We start from the raw sequence: 18,972 nt of genomic DNA, 5'->3' as shown, positions 1-18,972 counted from the left end.
AATCCCTAACCAACTCTCTTCCTTAACCGAAGAAGATCTTGAGGAGATTAAGGAACAATATGAATGGTTAGAGACAATGATTGTCTCCCTCTCGAAATCTACCGATAGATCCCATAACCCTCTTTATGACTTAAATTATAGGGTTTTGCCCAATACTTAGAGTGGGAAATGACCTTTCCACTCCTTGATGGTGTTGTTTTGGTTTTGCAAGAATTCAACATCTGCCTATGCCAAATCACCCCAGATGCCTTGCTAGAACTCCTTAGCATTAACAAAGCCTGCAAAGGTCTTTGTATTGCTTTGACTGAATCTTTGTTTTAGTGATATTAACAAAAACCTTTCATTAAAGACAAGGTTTAAAGCCACAAGGACTTCAAACCGAAGTGGTTTTGGATTGAACCGAACGGAATCAATCCAAAAAACCCATATATCTTAGGTTTTCCTTTTCCCATAAAGTGGAACACGGATCCAAAATCGTCTCACACTTGGAAGCCGAAACAAGACTTAACCGCAGACAAAGAGGCTACAAAGGTTAAGATTGAAGCCTACACCCACAAATTGCTTTATAAAGACATGGTTCACGTTCTTCAGACTGGTGGATGAACTTGCTTCTACCTATGTCTATTCATAATGCTATCATAGCTCGGATGAGAAAAATGAAAAGGGAGCACGAAGCTGCCCTTTAGAACTAATAACCAAACTCATAAGACCTTCCATTAGAACTTGATGCAGCTGAGTCATCCAAAACACCTCCTGCCCAAACATAGAACGAAGCTAGCACCTCATCCTCTCTTATAGCACCCATTTCTTCTCCAACCCCCACTCTTCGAGGGGAAATGACTTAGGAAGCCTTTCTTACCCATCCTTTCGGCAATAAGGTGCATGTGAACACACCCCTTCATTAGGTGCCTTCGGAGCAACACCAATAATTCCCAAAGTTGAAGATGACATTGAAGTTCAAGCAATTGACTTAACTTCCTCATCTGAGATGTCGACCTCAACATTAGCTCCGAATAAAACTATTAGGGAAAATCCTAAAAAAGTCCCCAAGGAACTAAAGGCGCCTTTTCTTCCAAGAAATAAGTTGTAGAGGAAAGCAATCTTTCGTCATCAGAATATGATGTGTCTGATATCGAAAGGTTGCTTCGCTATAATAAGGTTGTAGAGAGAGAATTAGAACAAAGCAGCTAATTGAAACAGGTAGTTGTTCCTCTGCCTTCAAACTGTGCATTTGCCACCAAACGCACAAGTAAGGGTATTAATAAACCCCAAAGAACCAGCTGCCAAAAAAAGGAAGATCAACAAACGCTCCCTAGGAGAGGCAAAGTGTGTCCACTAATCCCAACTAATGGAGCCATACTCGGTGTCAATCAATTTGTTTTGATAGAAAGGCGTTCAAACACCTTTCTTGTGATAATGTTGACAAAACTTCTAGTGTCATAAAGACCCTTCAAACTTTGAACTCGATTATCATTATTTCTATGACCAACGCATCATCATGCCACCTGTCAGGGTTGTTTTATAAGTTACCGAAGTAGAAATTAGAGTGAACCTCTTTCATTTTTTCTAAGCTGATAATTTCTCTTTTTCTTTTAGGTCGTGATCCCATGTAATGACATTTATAACTCCCCTAGGAACACGTCCTTCATTTTTTTTCTATTTTCTTAATACGTCCCCGTATTTTTTTAAGAAAGTGGTCCAGTTTACCACTTTTTACCATTTTCTAATACAACGATCAATTGCCTAAAATTTTATGTGTCACGCACTTCACTTTTATGAAAATTGTAGTATATGTTGTTGCTTCAGTTTAGCATCTTCTTGAGTTTAGGTGGATATTGGATCCATATTTTGTTGCCTTCCACCCCATAAAAGCACTTCTTTCTTGGGAGCGTTAAAGGTGGTAGGTCATCGCTTTGTTCCCGATGTTTTTTATCCTTTCGCTACCTTCCTTCTGATGAATTATTGTCGCTATTTGGGCCTAGTTGGTTTTTGAGTAAAGGGTTCAAATTGTGCTTGTCCCAACGAGTGTAGCTTCTTGCTATTTTCATCAGCTCTTAAAAATCCATTGGCCTGCATGTATACTCTATCGCAGGCGCGACATATGGTAATTGCCTACATTGCATCTATTGTTCCTCCAATATTTAACTCTTTTATCCGAATGGTCAGGGCCTAAAAATGCTCAATAAACTAGGGTTTATTCTTTAGTTTGGACTATTCTATTAAAGTCTTGCATTGTTTTTCTTTCAGAATAGAGGCCACAAAGTGATCTGCAAAAGACATAACCATTTTATGAAATTGTGGATAGGTCCTAGGAGGAGTCATATAAAAAGGCAGCCAAATCCTTCAAAGTGGTGGGGAAAAGGCGAAGATAATGACATTGATAGTCATTCTTGCCTCTATTAATCTTTTAAAGTTTTTGACGTGGTTTATCGGATCTCAAGTACCTCCATATTGGTTGAATGTGGGGATGCAAAACCCATTGGGAATGGGCTAGCACTGGATTTCTAGGGATAAAGGTGTAAATGTGTCTGTTAATGATGAAGACCTAATGTATGTATTTGGGTTATCCTTGTTCTCGCAGACTTATCTTTGGAGGATTTTGTACATCTTTTTTTTCTTTTACTAATTGGGTTATTATCGTCCTCTCATTTTGGCCATTTTTTATCATCATGTCTTCTATGGGCTGATCATGATTTGTGGGAAGTTTGTTTATTACTTCTGCCATTTACTTTAGAGTGGTATTGTGGCCTTTCTCTATAAGCCTCTAGATTATTTCTTCCTCTAGACGGGCTACGCGTCCTCGACCTTTTTGTTCGGGGGTTGGGCTCGTAGTGTACCTTCGAGCTGATTGAGATGGACAATGACTAGATTCCTTAATATTTTCTTAATTACCGCGTATGACCTCTTCCACACTTTTTAACTTTTCTTTTAATTCTCCCATCTCTGCTGCGTGCGCCTCCCTGATGTCATCCATCTCCTTTTGGATCTCCCCTAAGTTTTGGCAGAACCGCGTAGTGAATTCATCAACCAACCTCTGGTATTAAGGCTTTAATGGATCCAGACAGTGCATGGTTTATAGCTCAGATCTCTCCATACTTTCTCCATGAACTTCAGATCAAAGAGGCCTACTGGTCTCAAGTCTGTGTGTATGTTCTATTGGCAACCTTGCTTTTGTGAAAGTTACGTGTTTGTTCGAGTCCATGTTCACCGCACCAATGATAACTTTGTTTCTGAAGCACCATTTGTGTCATTATTTGTTTCACCTGCAAGACAAAATAAACAGTCAGATAAGGACTGGACATGCCTAATTAAGTAAGGGTTTGAAAGGCTGAAGGTAGTAGAATATTCTAGGAACCATTCTCCTATTTAGGAGAAGTCTTTCTTTAGGGGATGTCTTTCGGACGGTCTTTTAGGTAGCAGCATGGTTTTCCTTAATGGAAACAATTTTCGAAAGTTTCTAGATCTGAATGTCTTTGGTACTTCACGTGGCCGCTAGATTCGAAGACTCTCGATGCTCAACGCATCGTTGTTTACTTCCGACGGTATCATTAACGTTATGAACTTGCTGAAAGTATATAAATTTTAACTTTTACAAAACCTCTCCTTACTCTGGCATGCTGATTTTAGAGGGTTAACTATTTACAAAATAAGTATAAAAGTCAATAGGATATTTGTTTAAGTTAAGGGGTAAGTTGTAGTTTTGGGATAAGTTTAGGGGCTAAGTATGTATTAAAGGCTAATAATGTCCAACCCATACCTCATGATAGCCATCCATCGGTGCTACCTCATGATCCCATCCCATGAGGGTATGATGTATGAAATATGCACATGTTATACATGCATATGCATATGTTAGAGAGAGGAGGTACAGCTACAGTATACAGAGCCTGCCTGCTGCCTTTCTAAACAGTTGCAGTGGAGAGAGAGAGAGAGAAAAATGTATAATTTTATTGTATTTAAAAATTAGTGGCAGAAAGAAAGAAAGAAAAGAAAGAGCTCCACTCGTCAAAAAACGTCTCTGAAATTGTCAGGTTAAAGATATCAAAACCCATCTGCTCTTCCCTTTCATTTATTCTTTCTTCCAAATTTCCTTTCTTTTTCAGACCAAAATTATTAATTTCCAATTGCCTTTTCATTTCTCCTAAAATTCACTATTTTCTTATGTGGGTTGAGTTGGTTTGGTTTGGTTTTGTCTTTGCTTGTTTTATTTTCTGTCATTTTCTCTCTCTCTATCTTAATAAGATGACTGAACAGTAATATCAACTAAGAATCTCGAGATTGGCGTCTGAAGATAAAGACCACAGCACAGGACCATCTCTTCAAAACCTTCAAAGCTTGGGTCTTTCAGAAGAATTACTCAGTTACAGAATCTCAGAGAAAATACAAAGCCCTCTATTTTCAATCTGATGAAGGAGAGAGTAGGCTCTCTTGGAGGAGAGAGCCTGCCTGAAACCCTAGAAGAAGATCATTTGGAACCAAACTAAACTTTTTTCAAACCAGAAAAACAAACTTTCACTTGGGTTTTTTTTCTTTTTTCTTTTTTTAAGTCAGAAAAAGTGTGCCTTTTGGGTGTTTTAGGTTTTTTTATATGTATATGGCTCTTTCTATGCATAGTAAGGAGATAAACAATAAGCAAATGGACTCAAGCAAGTATGTGAGATATACGCCTGAGCAAGTGGAGGCATTGGAGAGGGTATACACAGAATGCCCAAAGCCAAGTTCTTTAAGAAGGCAACAGCTCATTAGAGAATGTCCTATTCTCTGTAACATTGAGCCTAAGCAGATCAAAGTCTGGTTTCAAAACAGGAGGTAATTTCTCTCTCTCTCCTCCAAATCTCTGAAGCCTTTGTTCCTATTGCTTCTTTTTTTCTAGTGTTCATACAAAACCGGATTTTTGGAAAAGAAAAAGTTCGTATTTTTTTAGTTTCTTTTTTTGTCACTTCAGTTCAGGAGTTTCAAACTTTGTTCTTGGCGTGGAACTTTTTAGTTGTAATGGTATAACATTATCCCATTTATATTATACATCAAAATTGTGGTTTTTGTTCTTTATAGTACGAATTATTTTGTTTCCACGGCTTTTTTACCTTTTCATAAGGATTTTTTTATTTCAGTTTTGTTTGTTAGGTTTTAATATCTCATTAGATATTGAGTATGAACGGATGATGAAGATGGCTAGTCATTTATCTTTTGACGGCTATGTCTTTTCCTTTTGAAACTTTTTTTTCTTTATTCTTCTTCTGTATATCTGACCGCTTCATAATGTATATGTTTCTGCAGGTGATATTCGGATGCCTCTTTCCTTTCTTCATTATATATTTTTCCTAAACTATTTTCTATTATGTTCACTCAAAATGGATCACTAGTTTCCACTCTTTCTTTTTCATGGTATTAATATTTAAATAATGATAATGATAGTAACCAGGTTCATTAATGCTTGTTTCATTTTTCTAATTTTATTTTTTCTGGTTTTCTCTGTTGGCATTAAGGAATAACAAATGATTATAAATCTTGCTTTGGGAAGGATAATTAATTTTTATCTTTTTTTGTCAAGATTGTGTTCATGAATGTAGTTTTCCCATCCTTTTTAGTGTTTTGGTATAGGCAATTAGGTATCTGTGTTTCTAAATAAACCAGGATTAGTTTTTCTGGGAAGAGAATATGTTGTGTTCTTGGGCTGTTACAGTGATTTTACTGAAACAAATACAGCAGGCATCAGTGTTCTACATTGAGAACCTAAATTGTTTTGGAAAGCATAATTTGTTTGTTTCTTGATACTCTTCACATCTCTGTGTTTTGGTCTTCTTCCATTCGATAAATCTGCTCTTGAGTAAGAAAATTCTAAGCTTTTCTTTGTGCCAGATGCCGGGAGAAGCAAAGGAAGGAGGCTTCACGTCTCCAGACTGTGAACAGAAAGCTGAGTGCCATGAACAAGCTGTTAATGGAAGAAAATGATCGATTACAGAAGCAGGTCTCTCATTTGGTTTATGAGAATGGTTATATGCGCCAGCAACTACACACTGTAAGCTTGTTCCCTGTTATCCATAGCTGTTCTTGTACTCTTATGATGTGTACAGTGAGAACTGAGAAGAGATTGTAATGTTGCATATGTTTAAATGCAAAGCATATTAAAAGAGTTTTCATCTGGGATTGTAATCAGGCTTCAGCAACGACCACAGACAATAGCTGCGAGTCTGTGGTCATGAGTGGTCAGCAACAACAGCAGCAAAACCCAACGCAACAGCATCCCCAGCGGGATGCTAACAACCCAGCTGGGTAAGTAATTGCTGTCTCTTTTAATCAACCGGTATCTATTTTTTCTTCTTTTTATTTTTGCAGCTTCTCTAAATCTTGTGTTATATATTAGTCTTATCACAATAGCTGAGGAGACCCTGGCGGAGTTCCTTTCAAAGGCTACTGGAACTGCTGTCGACTGGGTCCAGATGATTGGGATGAAGGTATCAAACTAGTAATATTTTTCTTATATTTATTAGGTGTGATGCGTAAAATACTTACTTCTGTGTTTCTGGTATTTCTTATTAACTATTTTGTAGCCTGGTCCGGATTCTATTGGCATCGTTGCTGTTTCCCGCAATTGTACTGGTGTAGCAGCACGAGCCTGCGGCCTTGTGAGTCTAGAGCCCATAAAGGTGCTTATCGTCACTCTAGTTTGTTTAATAATGCCTGTTCCGCATAAAACTCATGAGTGTGACCAACAGGTTGCTGAAATTCTCAAAGATCGTTTATCTTGGTTTCGCGACTGTCGATGCCTTGAGACACTGAGTGTTATTCCTACTGGTAATGGCGGTACTATTGAGCTCATATACATGCAGGTTTGTGGACTTCTAATTATAAACTAGGCATGATTTTATCCTTCCTTTGAATCATTAAACTCATAATTTTCTGCTCTCTACTATGACTCGTACTGAATTTCGGTTTTTCTCTTCATCAGACTTATGCGCCAACAACATTGGCTGCAGCACGAGACTTTTGGACACTCAGATACACTACAACTTTGGAAGATGGTAGTCTTGTGGTAAGTTATGTTGTGGATCCTTTTTTCCTAAAATCTTCTGATTTAGTTTTTATGATTTGTGATTTGTGTGCTCAACGTTGTTTCAAAATGTATCCAGATATGCGAAAGGTCTTTGAATACAACTTCTGGTGGCCCTGTCGGGCCACATGCTTCAAGCTTTGTGAGGGCAGAAGTGCACCCCAGCGGCTACCTTATTCGACCTTGTGAGGGTGGAAGCTCCATTATTCACATTGTCGATCATGTTGATTTAGATGTGAGAATAACATCCAATTGGAGTTTCAAATTTTTTCACAACTTACTTTTTATATCTTCACTTCCCGAGTTTAAGTATGTGATCTTTTGTTAGGCTTGGAGTGTTCCTGAAGTTCTGAGGCCACTTTATGAATCATCCAAAATTCTTGCTCAGAAAACGACGATGGCTGTACGAACTGTATATCACTACTTGTATATCTCTTGCTTGTTTTTGTGAATTATGTCAAAAAAATTCTGTGTATCTTACCATCCAGGCCTTACGCTACATACGGCAAATTGCACAAGAAACTAGTGGAGAGATTCAGTATGGTGGGGGTCGCCAGCCTGCTGTTTTAAGGACATTTAGTCAGAGGCTGTGTAGGTAATGTCTTTTAACTTAGAATTTGGTAAATGAGATGCCAATGTCTGAATGGTCAAACAGAAAGCAATTTGATCTACAAGCTCCTCTCATTTGCTCTCCTGCTATTTTAGATTTGGAGCCCAGAGTTGTCCTTTCCCCCCTCATTTGTGTAACTATGTATTTGTTTCTATAATTTGATCTCAGGGGTTTTAATGATGCTGTCAATGGATTTGCTGATGATGGTTGGTCACTTCTCGGTGGTGATGGTGTGGATGATGTCACCATTGTGGTTAATTCGTCTCCAAATAAGTGTTTTGGCACCCAATACAATGCATCAGGTTTTCCGACTTTTGGAGGAGTGTTGTGTGCAAAGGCGTCAATGTTGCTGCAGGTCTTCTCTAGAATTCAAAAACAATATTAGATTTTGATTTGAACATTTATACCACTATGAAGCTTTTCAAATTTATGATCAAATCCTTGATAACTGACTGTCATTCTAATAAAAACTGGCTATGTGGGTTTGCAGAATGTTCCTCCTCCTCTTCTTGTTCGTTTTCTGAGGGAACATCGTTCAGAATGGGCTGACTATGGTGTTGATGCCTACTCCACTGCATGTCTTAAAGCTAGCCCCTTTGCAGTTCCCTGTGCAAGACCAGGTGGCTTCCCCAGTAGCCAGGTCATTTTACCTCTTGCTCATACTGTGGAGCATGAGGAGGTAATGGGTTTTCATTGAATTTGTCTCTTTGGTTTCTTTGACATGTCGAAAGGTTTTATTTATACTTGGATTTCCAACATTGTAGTTCTTGGAAGTAGTTCGGCTGGAGGGTCATACCTTTTCTCCTGAGGATGTAGCTTTAGCACGGGATATGTACTTATTACAGGTTAGTTTACCCATAATGAATTAGAAGTTATAAATATATATCAACACTAGTTATGCATTATGAGATTTTCTTTTCGCAGCTGTGCAGTGGAGTTGATGAAAATGCTGTTGGTGCCTGTGCCCAGCTTGTTTTTGCACCTATTGATGAATCTTTTGCTGACGATGCTCCTCTATTGCCATCTGGCTTTCGTGTCATACCCTTGGATTCTAAAACAGTTCGGTGACTGATACATCTACTGTCGTGAACATTGAATATATATTCGTGTGGAAATTATGCTCAAAATAATCTAGGACTCCTTGGCATTATAATCTGAAATATTGCTTTATCTCTTTTTGTCATCATAGGATGGGCCTGCTACGACTCGTACATTAGATTTGGCTTCTACACTTGAAGTAGGTCCTGGTGGTGCACGTCCTTCTGGTGAAGCGGACACCAACAATTACAACCTTCGGTCAGTCCTCACGATTGCTTTCCAGTTTAGTTTTGAGAATCACTTGCGGGACAGTGTGGCTGCTATGGCTCGCCAGTATGTGCGCAGCGTTGTTGGATCAGTTCAGAGGGTTGCAATGGCTATTTCCCCATCACGGCTAAGCTCCAATATAGGGCCGAAGTCCCTTCCAGGCTCTCCTGAGGCTCTTACTTTGGCACGTTGGATATGCCGAAGCTACAGGTAATGAGTATAAATGCATGCAAAAGGATAAAGAATAAAATCAGCTTGACTTGTTGATCTTTAATTTGTTGCAAGGACTGGACTGTTTTGTCTAATTACTGGATTATCATCACTTCTGTTAGTGCAGATGAGAGATTGAGATGCATTTTCTTTTATGAATGTGGGTAATAAAGATATAAGGTGTTTTGCAGGATGCACACTGGAGCAGAAGTGTTCAGGGTTGACCCGGAAGCTGGTGATGGTTTGTTGAAGCAACTTTGGCACCATTCAGATGCAATCATGTGCTGTTCCTTGAAAACAAATGTAATGAATCATTTTTGCACTTTGTTAGTTTTAAAAAAGAAAAGAAATGAAATGTGATGGAGAAAGAAACATAACATATGGAATGCTGCTGCAGGCATCTCCAGTGTTCACGTTCTCAAACCAGGCTGGACTGGACATGCTGGAAACTACACTTGTAGCCCTTCAAGATATAATGCTGGACAAGATTCTTGATGAAGCAGGGAGGAAGATGCTGTGCTCGGAGTTCTCCAAGATAATGCAACAGGTAAAATTGAAATTAAAAAAGAAAAAAGACCGAGTTAGTATGTGTATGTATCCATTCCATCCAATGATTAGTGGCATTGCAGGGTTTCGCGTATCTTCCAGGGGGAATATGCGTATCGAGCATGGGAAGGCCAATATCATATGAGCAGGCCATTGCATGGAAAGTGGTAAATGATGAAGACTCCAACCACTGTCTGGCTTTGATGTTCATCAACTGGTCTTTTGTGTGAACTTATTATTGTTATTATTCTGTTTCTTTCCTTTCCTTTTCTTAAATCTGAATGAATGTAGTGATCTCATCTCTCACACTCACTCAGGATTATCATATCAAGAATACATTTTCTCTCTTTTTGTTAACTTTATGTAATATGTGGTTTTACTTGCTGATAAGTCTAATTTTTGTTCTGTTAGGGTTGAATTTTGTTTTCTTTTGACCGAGTAGGTCGCTTCATTTCACAACTTTTTGCTTTTTCTCTAAATATTTTTCGCTTATCTAATAAAGACTCCGTTTTGTTTGCAGAAAAATAAAATACTTTACTGTGTTTGACTATTATATTGGAAAATATTTTTTGGTGTTTGGTTACAATATTAAAAAAAAAATTCAATTACTAACATAAGGTATATAATATAATATTATATTTTTATTTATTTTTAACTATATATATTACATAAAATAACCGTGAAAAGTGGAAAAATGTGATTTCGACTTTTGTGGTTCATCAAGGGAAGTTCAAAAGATCGCTGATTAATGATATTGAAAGTATGTTAAGTTTACATAAGGCAGCTTTTTTTGAGCATAAGAGAAAAGAGAAGATATATTTGATGAAGTAGTAGTTTTGTAATAACAAATTCTAAATTTCAATCCAAATAATAACACATAAAGCTTGTATTAGCAAAAAAAAATTTGTTGGGTTAGAAAGAAATTAAAAAAGAATAATTAAGGCTCAACCGAAGGAGATGAAAAAGAAAAAAATAAGGTAAGAATAAAACGATGAATAGTCTCTTTAGAATAATTCTTTTATTCGAGACATCCTCAAATTTCAAGAAGATGTCTTGAACAACCTTGTCTAATCCTAGAGTTCCTAAACACGTGAAAACAAATACATACATAAGTGCAGTTTGTAATTTAGATAAATACTCATCCAATTGTCCTTCCTTTTCTTCAATTAAATCCAAAGGGGAACGAAAGCGAGTTTTTAAAGTCGGGATAAATGTTACCTCATCGTCGTCATCATCTCTATCTACTGAAAAATTCTTACCCTTGCCTTTTGTGGAACTTGTTTTTCTATCCATTTGAAGCTCTAACAATAAAGAGATTGAGGTTGAAGATGAAGTTAGGTTTTGCTAAAAACCAACTTTAAAAGCATAAATTGAAGAATAAACTTTAGATTCATGCAAGAAAAATGAAATTAACAAAAATCCATACTTTAAACCTTGGATTTGATGAAGGTTGGAAGATTGAAGGGTTAGGGATTTGAAGAGTTGGAAGAGAGAAAGTTACAGATTTTCAAAATTTCGGGGTTATGGAAGATGAAAGAGGAGGATTGGTCCCCCTCTTTTAATGGAAATCATGACTTAGTCATCATTCCCAGGCCGTAGCAGGAACATGAGTTTCTGCTGTAGGCCAACTCTTTGAGCTAGCGGGCAAAAAAACTACCCTTCAGCTCGAAAATCCTTTTTTTTTTTTTTTTGTTAATTAAAGACTATAATATAAAAGTTATATAAAAGAAGATCAAAGATGAAAATTTAAGTTGTAAAAGAAAATTAAAGATCGAAAATTAAATTAAAATTACAATTGATTTGTTTAGAGTTGGAAAAGCTCGATTTTCTGATCCCACTTACTCTTTCCGTATAATTTTTGGTTTTTTTTCCGTAGTGCTCGGAAGAGAACCCTGGGGCCTGTCTTGGTTCATTTGAGCAACCTGATTGCTCAAATCATTATCGAACGCTTTGCTATTTGCAAGTCTGGCTGGCATTTCCTCTAAGAGTGTCAACACCTCATCTTGTGATCCCGAAGGTGGTGAAGGAGCTTGAGCCAGTTGTTGGTATGGGGACATACCAAGCTCATGTTCCATATGCTCATTTATGAACCCGCTAAGAGGCGTCAACACATTTTGATTAGATTTGGCCACCAACATAGCTCACATTCTCATTACCGTCTCCGGTGAAAGGACTTTCAGCTTGACGATCGTTGCCGTGATGATCACCGCTACAATGTACACATGATGGTGCAGGTGTGATTTGGTTGAGGCTCATTTATGCTATCAAGATATCCATTTTTTTGTTCAATTCAGCCACAGAGGAATTGGGAGACTCATTCTCCACGTGTACACACATTGTCTTGATAGACCGATAAGTTTTCATCTTGCCATTGCACTTTTTTCAGGCCAGCTCAGTGATAATATCATATGCCACATTAGCTGACTTCTTAAACAAATTCCCACATGTAGTAGAGTCCATAGTAGTACGGTTAGTAGCGGTTAAACCATGATAGAAGATACTTACCAAGGTATGCTTTGGGATGTCGTGATGCAAGCATATGCGGAGAATCTTCCTAAATCGGGCCTATGAAGTATAAAGAGCATCGTGCTCAGTTGGTGGAAAGAAGTAATTTCGTTCCTCAACATTACCGTTTTGCATTACACCATTTTCCTTTTTAGATGACACAAGATATATGACAAACATTTTTTTTCCTGTCATGTGATTGTTTTTCACGAACATATAGAAGAAGAAGAAGAGAACACACTTGAATTTGTATATCTCTATATGTACTTAGTTTGTTACTTTTTTCCACTTGAATATGTATAAAACTGATATGAGTCTCCGTCTCTATGAATTTTCAAGGATATTCTGGTCTTCGCCATATTCTGTTGCATCTAAAGTCATTGATGAAATATAGAATGTGAACTTCTTCTTAGAGGTTTGAGTGAATGATGATTATTTGTCTTACACAACTCACAATATTTTTTGTTTCGAAGCTTGTCTTTTATATCATAATATTCAATGCTTATCTACACAAGAAGATTGATTAAATAGTATTTTGATCTTTCAGAGTTGAGACTTTTATGAATTAGTTCTGGTGAATGTACTAAGTTCTAATGTTCATTGATTTTTTTGTGTGAATGTTCTAAATTCTAATTAATTGGTGAATAGTCTAATTCTATTGTTGAGTTAATTGATAATGACATTTGTTGCATTGATGAATATGATGAGATGGATATCAAAGACCAGATAATTTATCTACTTTGTAGTCTTACATGTCAATTGCATAACAATTTCTAATGTCAATATCAACGGATTTGAAGGTTGCAATTAATGAAGCTATGAAACAAAAAACAATAAGCATAAAAAATATAGAGGATTGTTTGTGTAAATATTGAATTTCAGCATATGGTAGCTCTTGGCTATTTGAAGTGAATCACTTTTTATAGTTGAAACCATTGCCTTATTGATTGATTGATTTATATTTTATGATGTTGTACATATTCTATGCATTAGACATTTCAAGAGTTGTTATTTTAAAGTGTATCTCCTCCCTTGAAGTGTGTTTTTCATAAACAGATTGAAGAAAGACTAGTTACAATTGAGAAATTCTTTAGTACATAAGTATTTTGTATTAGAATTATTATTGTTGTTGTTGGTCTATTGCATGTGGGTAGCATAACATGCCAAACAATGCATATATGTTCAATAGTTGTATAATTATAGATTGAAAAAGTAATATGAAACTTGTTAAAATTTTTACTCTTAAGCATGTAATACTAAAGGAAATGAGCCCTACTATTTACAAGTTGTTTAAGTCACTCTATGGTTTAAAACAAGTAGGGGCAATAAAATAAAAACCTTTACACTAAAGTTGATTGACATTAGTTTTAATTAAAAAAAACACTTATGATTATTGATTGTTCGCCAAACAATTAGGTACTAGTTTCTTGACACTTATAGTTTATATAGATTATGTGACTATTATTAGAACATCTAATGTTTTAATTCAAGAAGTAAAACATGGATTGGACTTGGCTTTCACTATTAAATATTAGGGAATGACTAAGTACTTTTTTTGAGTGGAATTAGCAAGGTTAGAATCAATGATTTTTATTTCTTAGCATAAATACATTATGGACTTGATACTAGATACTAGCTTGACTAATGCTCATTAAGTTAAACTGAATATTTGTTGTTTCAAACATGCTCTTTCTCTCTTTGCTTTCCTTTCATTCCAACCCCCATAAAGCATAAAATCCAAATAATTTTAAGAAAGTTCCTTAAAATCCCCATTCCAACCCAACTTTTTTCTTTTGTACTCTTAAGTTTTTTATTTTTCTTTTCGTTATTTATTTTATGATTTCTCAATTAAATTAGATATTTTTAAATTAGGGTTATTTTGAGGAATTTTTAATTTAGGGATTGTTTGATTTAGAGATTTCTAATATGTTATTTAATTTAGGATTTAATGTAGTGATTTCTATTTTAGAGGTTTTGATTTAACTTAATTGATATAATGTGATATTTTAGAGGTTTTTAAATTTAACTAAATAAAATCATATTATAACCAAACGATATAAAATTAACGGATAAAGTGTAAAAATACCCCTAACGTTTACCGTCAGCAGCAATTTTACCCCTAACGTTTAAAATGGGTAAAATTGCACCATTTTACATTGAACATACCGAAAAACAAAAATTCAAGAACAATTTTTGTATATAAATACATTTTTAGTAGGAATCAAATGCTTAAGTCGTTATACGAAAAAAATTCTACACAGAGTGGAGCCCTCCGAGATTTGACTCCTGGCTCCGCCACTGTTTGAGCTAAAGTTAAATTTGTATTTTCGGACAATGCTCTCTGTAAGTAAATAGATACAAATCGAGTCATTATATATGCTGAAAACCTCAATGGAAATAGGTTGGAAATCATAGCAAAATAGTCGAAAAAAATGCCATAACGGCCTTGAATGATTGGGGCAAAAATCGAAAGGAAAACAAATTGGATGATTATCCGAAAGATGCAGCAAGCAATGGAAAGTAAAAATGGTTGGTTTGAGGTGTAACCCCCATCCCGGTCACATTAGAAATATACAAAAAGTGTTTATCATTATTAATCATAGACATCCAAGTAACTAATAAAGTCTCCTCATTTATTTTTGTCTTTCAACAACTATAATCAATGAACCAAGCCAACACTATTTAATCAAATAACATTAAATTCGTTCTAAACAATTAGTCCAACCAATAGTAAAATAAAATCCTAAATGTGACAATGAAAACGCGAATAGGAATGATATGTTGTGCTGACCGACATGAATGCAGGATAGAATTGAAAATCTAACAAGTAGGAGAACTTCTGAACCTAGCCTGAAAAATGTGGCAAATGGTGAGTTGCCTACTCAATAAACATAATTACATGTATGTATATATATAATTGTATTTTCCTACTCAATAAATCTAATTTAATCAATCAATCACTGATATATATAACTACAATAACTCAAACATGACACACTTTACTACCGATGATAACTCTAAACCTTATTACGTTTTTTTAAGGGCCCAACTCAACTTAAGCTAAATATGTCCAATGGTCTCATGGTTAAGCAATTCATCAAAATAGGTATGTGCTATCGTCTACTCTTTCAAGACACGCAACAAAAGATATATATTGTAATATTTTCAAAACGGTACTGTTATCGTCTACTCTTGCAAGACACAATACCAAGCTCGTCCCTTAATTAAATACCACCCTATCGTCTTCTCTTTCAAGACGGGTGCCCGTGATCACAATATTAATAACCTTGAGACCATTGTACACATTCGCTCAAGCCAGCAATTTACATTCTATGCTAACGGATTATCGTTTTCCCACCGTCCACCAAAACACAGACACCACAAACCAAAGTACTCCTAATTTATAAAAAGGAACCATCTGCTTAATTCCCTTTGCACTCTCTCAGCAAGTCACTTTTAAAGTCAAACTTGAATCCAACATAGTATACAAGTATTTCAATTAAAGCTAATAATACCAACACACTCATTGTGAACATTTGGAAAATAAACATAAAATTCAGCACATGCCAACACAGTATTACACCAATTGCAATATATAACTGATTAGGTCGAGTAGATATATAAATACAATAATCACGTTTACCTTTCGTCCAAAGAGCTAATTAAATTGTTCGGGTTCGTATTGACCTGTCACTTGCTCCCCGGAGTTTAACCGGAGCACGGTGGTCGGTCGTCGGAATTATCAGAAACACGAACCGGAACTGCCACGAGATAGCAAGCGTTTAGGGGAGTTTAAAAATACTCTTCTTTCACTACTAGAACCGATTAAAAAGTCGGGATCTAACACTTTTCCGGTGATATATACCCGCTCCGGTCACCCCACTTTTCGATCAGAAAAATAGTAATATTGATCTCAAAATCTTCCTTACGAAATAAGGAATCTAGTGGTATGATTTTCGTTTTAAGAGGTGGCTGAAAAATCAAATTATGAAGAAAGATAGGATAAAAGAAAATAGGGAAAACTTTTAGCAGTTTTTCTTTTCCTTCCCAACTCTCTCCTCCTTTCCCGTAAAATCCAAAAATAAAAAATAATAATAATAACAATAATAAGATAAATGGGTTCACACCAATTTTTTTTTTTAATTTGCTTATTTTGTGTTTGGAAATTGGATTAAATGGGTCCATGCCATTTAATTCAATTTACTTAAATTTTTTTTTAATTCTTTTTATTTCTATTTATTATTTATAGTAGATAAAAACTTAGGATGTTACCTGAGGTGGTTTTGGAAGTAAGAAAATGTTATTTTGAAGGCTTGGTGTAAAAATAAGAAAATGTTATTTTGAGATATGTAATAAAGTAATCGAATTTACTATGACTGGAATTAGAATTTGAGACATAACTATGGAATTGAAATTCACGATCAAGTTAGAAACTAAATTTATTCTTTTCTTTTTATTTTCATATTTATTTTCTTTTAAACTTATCTTACATTTTTATTTATAAAAAGGTTTGCCCCAACACAACACCTTGTAAGCTGCGAATTCTTGATTTCTACCGTCCAATTTAACTTTTTTTACTTTTAAATAAAACATTGAATATAAAAATACTCACTCCGTTTATTCTTTGAACGAAGAAAATATATTTTTTTAATGGAAAAATGCGTATCACCTTAAAAGATCAAAGCGATTTGTATTTCAAAAATTAAAAATTGAACATGCGTATTAATTATATTTATAAGAAAATGTGCCATTATTAGCTTAGCATGTAATCTATGAGTGTAATTATACATCTACAATTAATTTACCAAAATAATGAAATTCTTTCCCATGTATAATCATTAATACTTCTGAATTTTCTTATGTATAATTTCATCATCACATTCATTATGAAACAAATTAAATAATCTATCATCTCACAAATCAAAACAACAAACTTTACATCAATTCAAAAGGATTCAATTAATATACCTAAGTATAGTGATATAAAAACTTCAAACCGCTTAAGTTAGAGATTTCGAATTTTGAATTTTAATATGGAGAGAATTTTAATTCAGAAAAAAATCACCTAAAAAGTACATCGCGAATCTTAAAAAATTATAAAAAAATGTTTGTGTTTACGTATTGAATTAATTGATGAAAATAACTGGGCATATATATATCGGATATAAAATATTTTTTAATTTTAGTTAATCAATTTATGAACATTATTAAAACTTTTGTTTTGAAGTCCTAAAATCATTAAAGAAAATTAAGCAAAATACACAGAAAGATTTAAGGGAAAAAGGAAAAAAAGAGAAAATAAATAAATAAATAAATAAAGAGATAATGTGATAAAATAGGTCTATAGTTTTTTAGAAGTATTAATTTAGGTTCTACAATAGCACCAATATAAGCTTAACATTTAAAAAAAGGGTATCAATTTAAGTTTTGATAACGGATTGGACACGTCATTCCTATTACTCCGTTAAGTTCTGATTTCTACCTCTACCTACAATTTACAAAACTTAACGGAGTAATATCAATGACGTGTCTTATCTGTTATTGAAGCCTAAATTAGTACATTTTTTAAACGTTACATCTATATTTATGCTATTTTATACGTGGAACATAAATTAATACTTCCCCGTATCTCATTCCTATTTTTCAACATTACCTTGGATTTTGAAGATTTGGTTATTGGATGATGAATTATTAAAATCCTACTAAAATTGTTAGCGTGTGTCCTATAAACACAATTCATTTTAAGACTGTAAATGTAATAAAAGAGTTCACAGTATAGATTATCTAAAATATTTATTTTGATTTATCATGTTATTACTATTGAAGGCCTTTATCCTTTGATTTTTAATTAATTGATAAAAGATACAAATTAACGTTGGTTTGAGTGAACATGGTCTCTAAACAACCTCGAATTGAGTAATCAGATTAATTACAAAGAATTTTTTGGATTAATATATTACCAGCTCCTTGAACTTGTCTAAAATAGTAGATTTGCTCTCTGAACTTTGCAAGTGTTTCACCAGCTCCCTAAACTTGCTTATTTCGTATCACCAGTTCTGTAAACTTGTCCATAAAAGTATATTAGCTCCCCGAAGTTTGCAGTTGTCTCACCAACTCCCTAAACTTACTTATTCTGTAACAACTAAATACAAAAAAATTATTAAACCTAAGTTCTAAAAATACATTTTCATCTATTCGAAAGGTAATTTTTTCGTTTTTTCTACCTTTCAACCTATTATAAAAGTTAGTGTTGCAGGTTTGAGAGATTGAGGAGGTGTTTGGTTGCTCCTTTTCAGGCTCCTTTTGCCTTTTCACTTCAAAAGGGAGAGTTTTAGATGTTTGGTTAGTGACCTCATGTTTGCCTTTTACAATTGAAAAGTAGCATTAGGTGTTTGGTTAGTGATCTCCTGTTTGTCTTTTGCACCCGAAAAGCAGCATTTTACAAAAGCAGAGAAACTCTGCTTTTTGGAAAAGCAGCTTTTTCCAACAGCAAACAGCAAACCGTAACAGCAACAGCAAATAGCAACAGTAAACCGTAACAGCAAACCGTAACAGTAAACAGCAAACAGCAACAACAAACAGTAGGTAAAACAAACGGGCCCTGAATGGATGAGGATCGAAAGTTAGTATTATGGTTTTTGTATTTATTTGTTACAGAATAAGTAAGTTTGGGGAGTTGGTGAGACACTTGCAAAATTCAGGGAGCTGATGATATGAAATAAGCAAGTTTAGAGAGCTGGTGAGA

General features: G+C 34.9%; 1 protein-coding gene and 1 long non-coding RNA gene across 2 annotated transcripts; one reads left to right on the top strand and one right to left on the bottom strand.

Annotated features, from left to right (window-relative positions):
• The first annotated feature begins 3,902 nt into the window (after positions 1-3,902).
• On the top strand, positions 3,903-10,160 carry LOC136200481 (homeobox-leucine zipper protein ATHB-14-like). Its single transcript, XM_065990857.1, has 18 exons — positions 3,903-4,809; positions 5,860-6,019; positions 6,158-6,273; positions 6,365-6,455; positions 6,552-6,647; positions 6,717-6,830; positions 6,950-7,033; positions 7,131-7,286; positions 7,380-7,454; positions 7,540-7,646; positions 7,830-8,016; positions 8,152-8,340; positions 8,426-8,506; positions 8,586-8,720; positions 8,851-9,176; positions 9,368-9,479; positions 9,574-9,723; positions 9,806-10,160. Exons 1-18 carry the CDS (start codon positions 4,589-4,591, stop codon positions 9,950-9,952), a joined length of 2,547 nt encoding a protein of 848 aa, XP_065846929.1. The 5' UTR covers positions 3,903-4,588; the 3' UTR covers positions 9,953-10,160.
• A 520-nt stretch (positions 10,161-10,680) lies between these two features.
• Positions 10,681-11,399, bottom strand: LOC136200486 (uncharacterized). The gene is made up of 2 exons (XR_010673379.1): positions 11,149-11,399; positions 10,681-11,023 (listed from the first exon to the last, which is right to left on the bottom strand). It is a non-coding gene; the product is annotated as an uncharacterized lncRNA (long non-coding RNA).
• Positions 11,400-18,972: the final 7,573 nt, after the last annotated feature.

Source organism: Euphorbia lathyris, chromosome 1, assembly GCF_963576675.1.
Source record: "Euphorbia lathyris chromosome 1, ddEupLath1.1, whole genome shotgun sequence".
Lineage (NCBI taxonomy): Eukaryota > Viridiplantae > Streptophyta > Magnoliopsida > Malpighiales > Euphorbiaceae > Euphorbia > Euphorbia lathyris.
The sequence above is the reverse complement of the archived record's forward strand: the minus strand, read 5'-3'. Positions and strand labels throughout refer to the sequence as shown.

Excerpts from the sequence above, each read along its gene's own strand:
- LOC136200481 (XM_065990857.1), top strand. The coding sequence starts at position 4,589 with ATGTATATGGCTCTTTCTATGCATAGTAAGGAGATAAACAATAAGCAA. Across the intron at positions 6,831-6,949 it reads TTGAGCTCATATACATGCAG|ACTTATGCGCCAACAACATT; the intron begins GTTTGTGGACTT and ends TCTCTTCATCAG. Across the intron at positions 7,034-7,130 it reads TGGAAGATGGTAGTCTTGTG|ATATGCGAAAGGTCTTTGAA; the intron begins GTAAGTTATGTT and ends AAATGTATCCAG.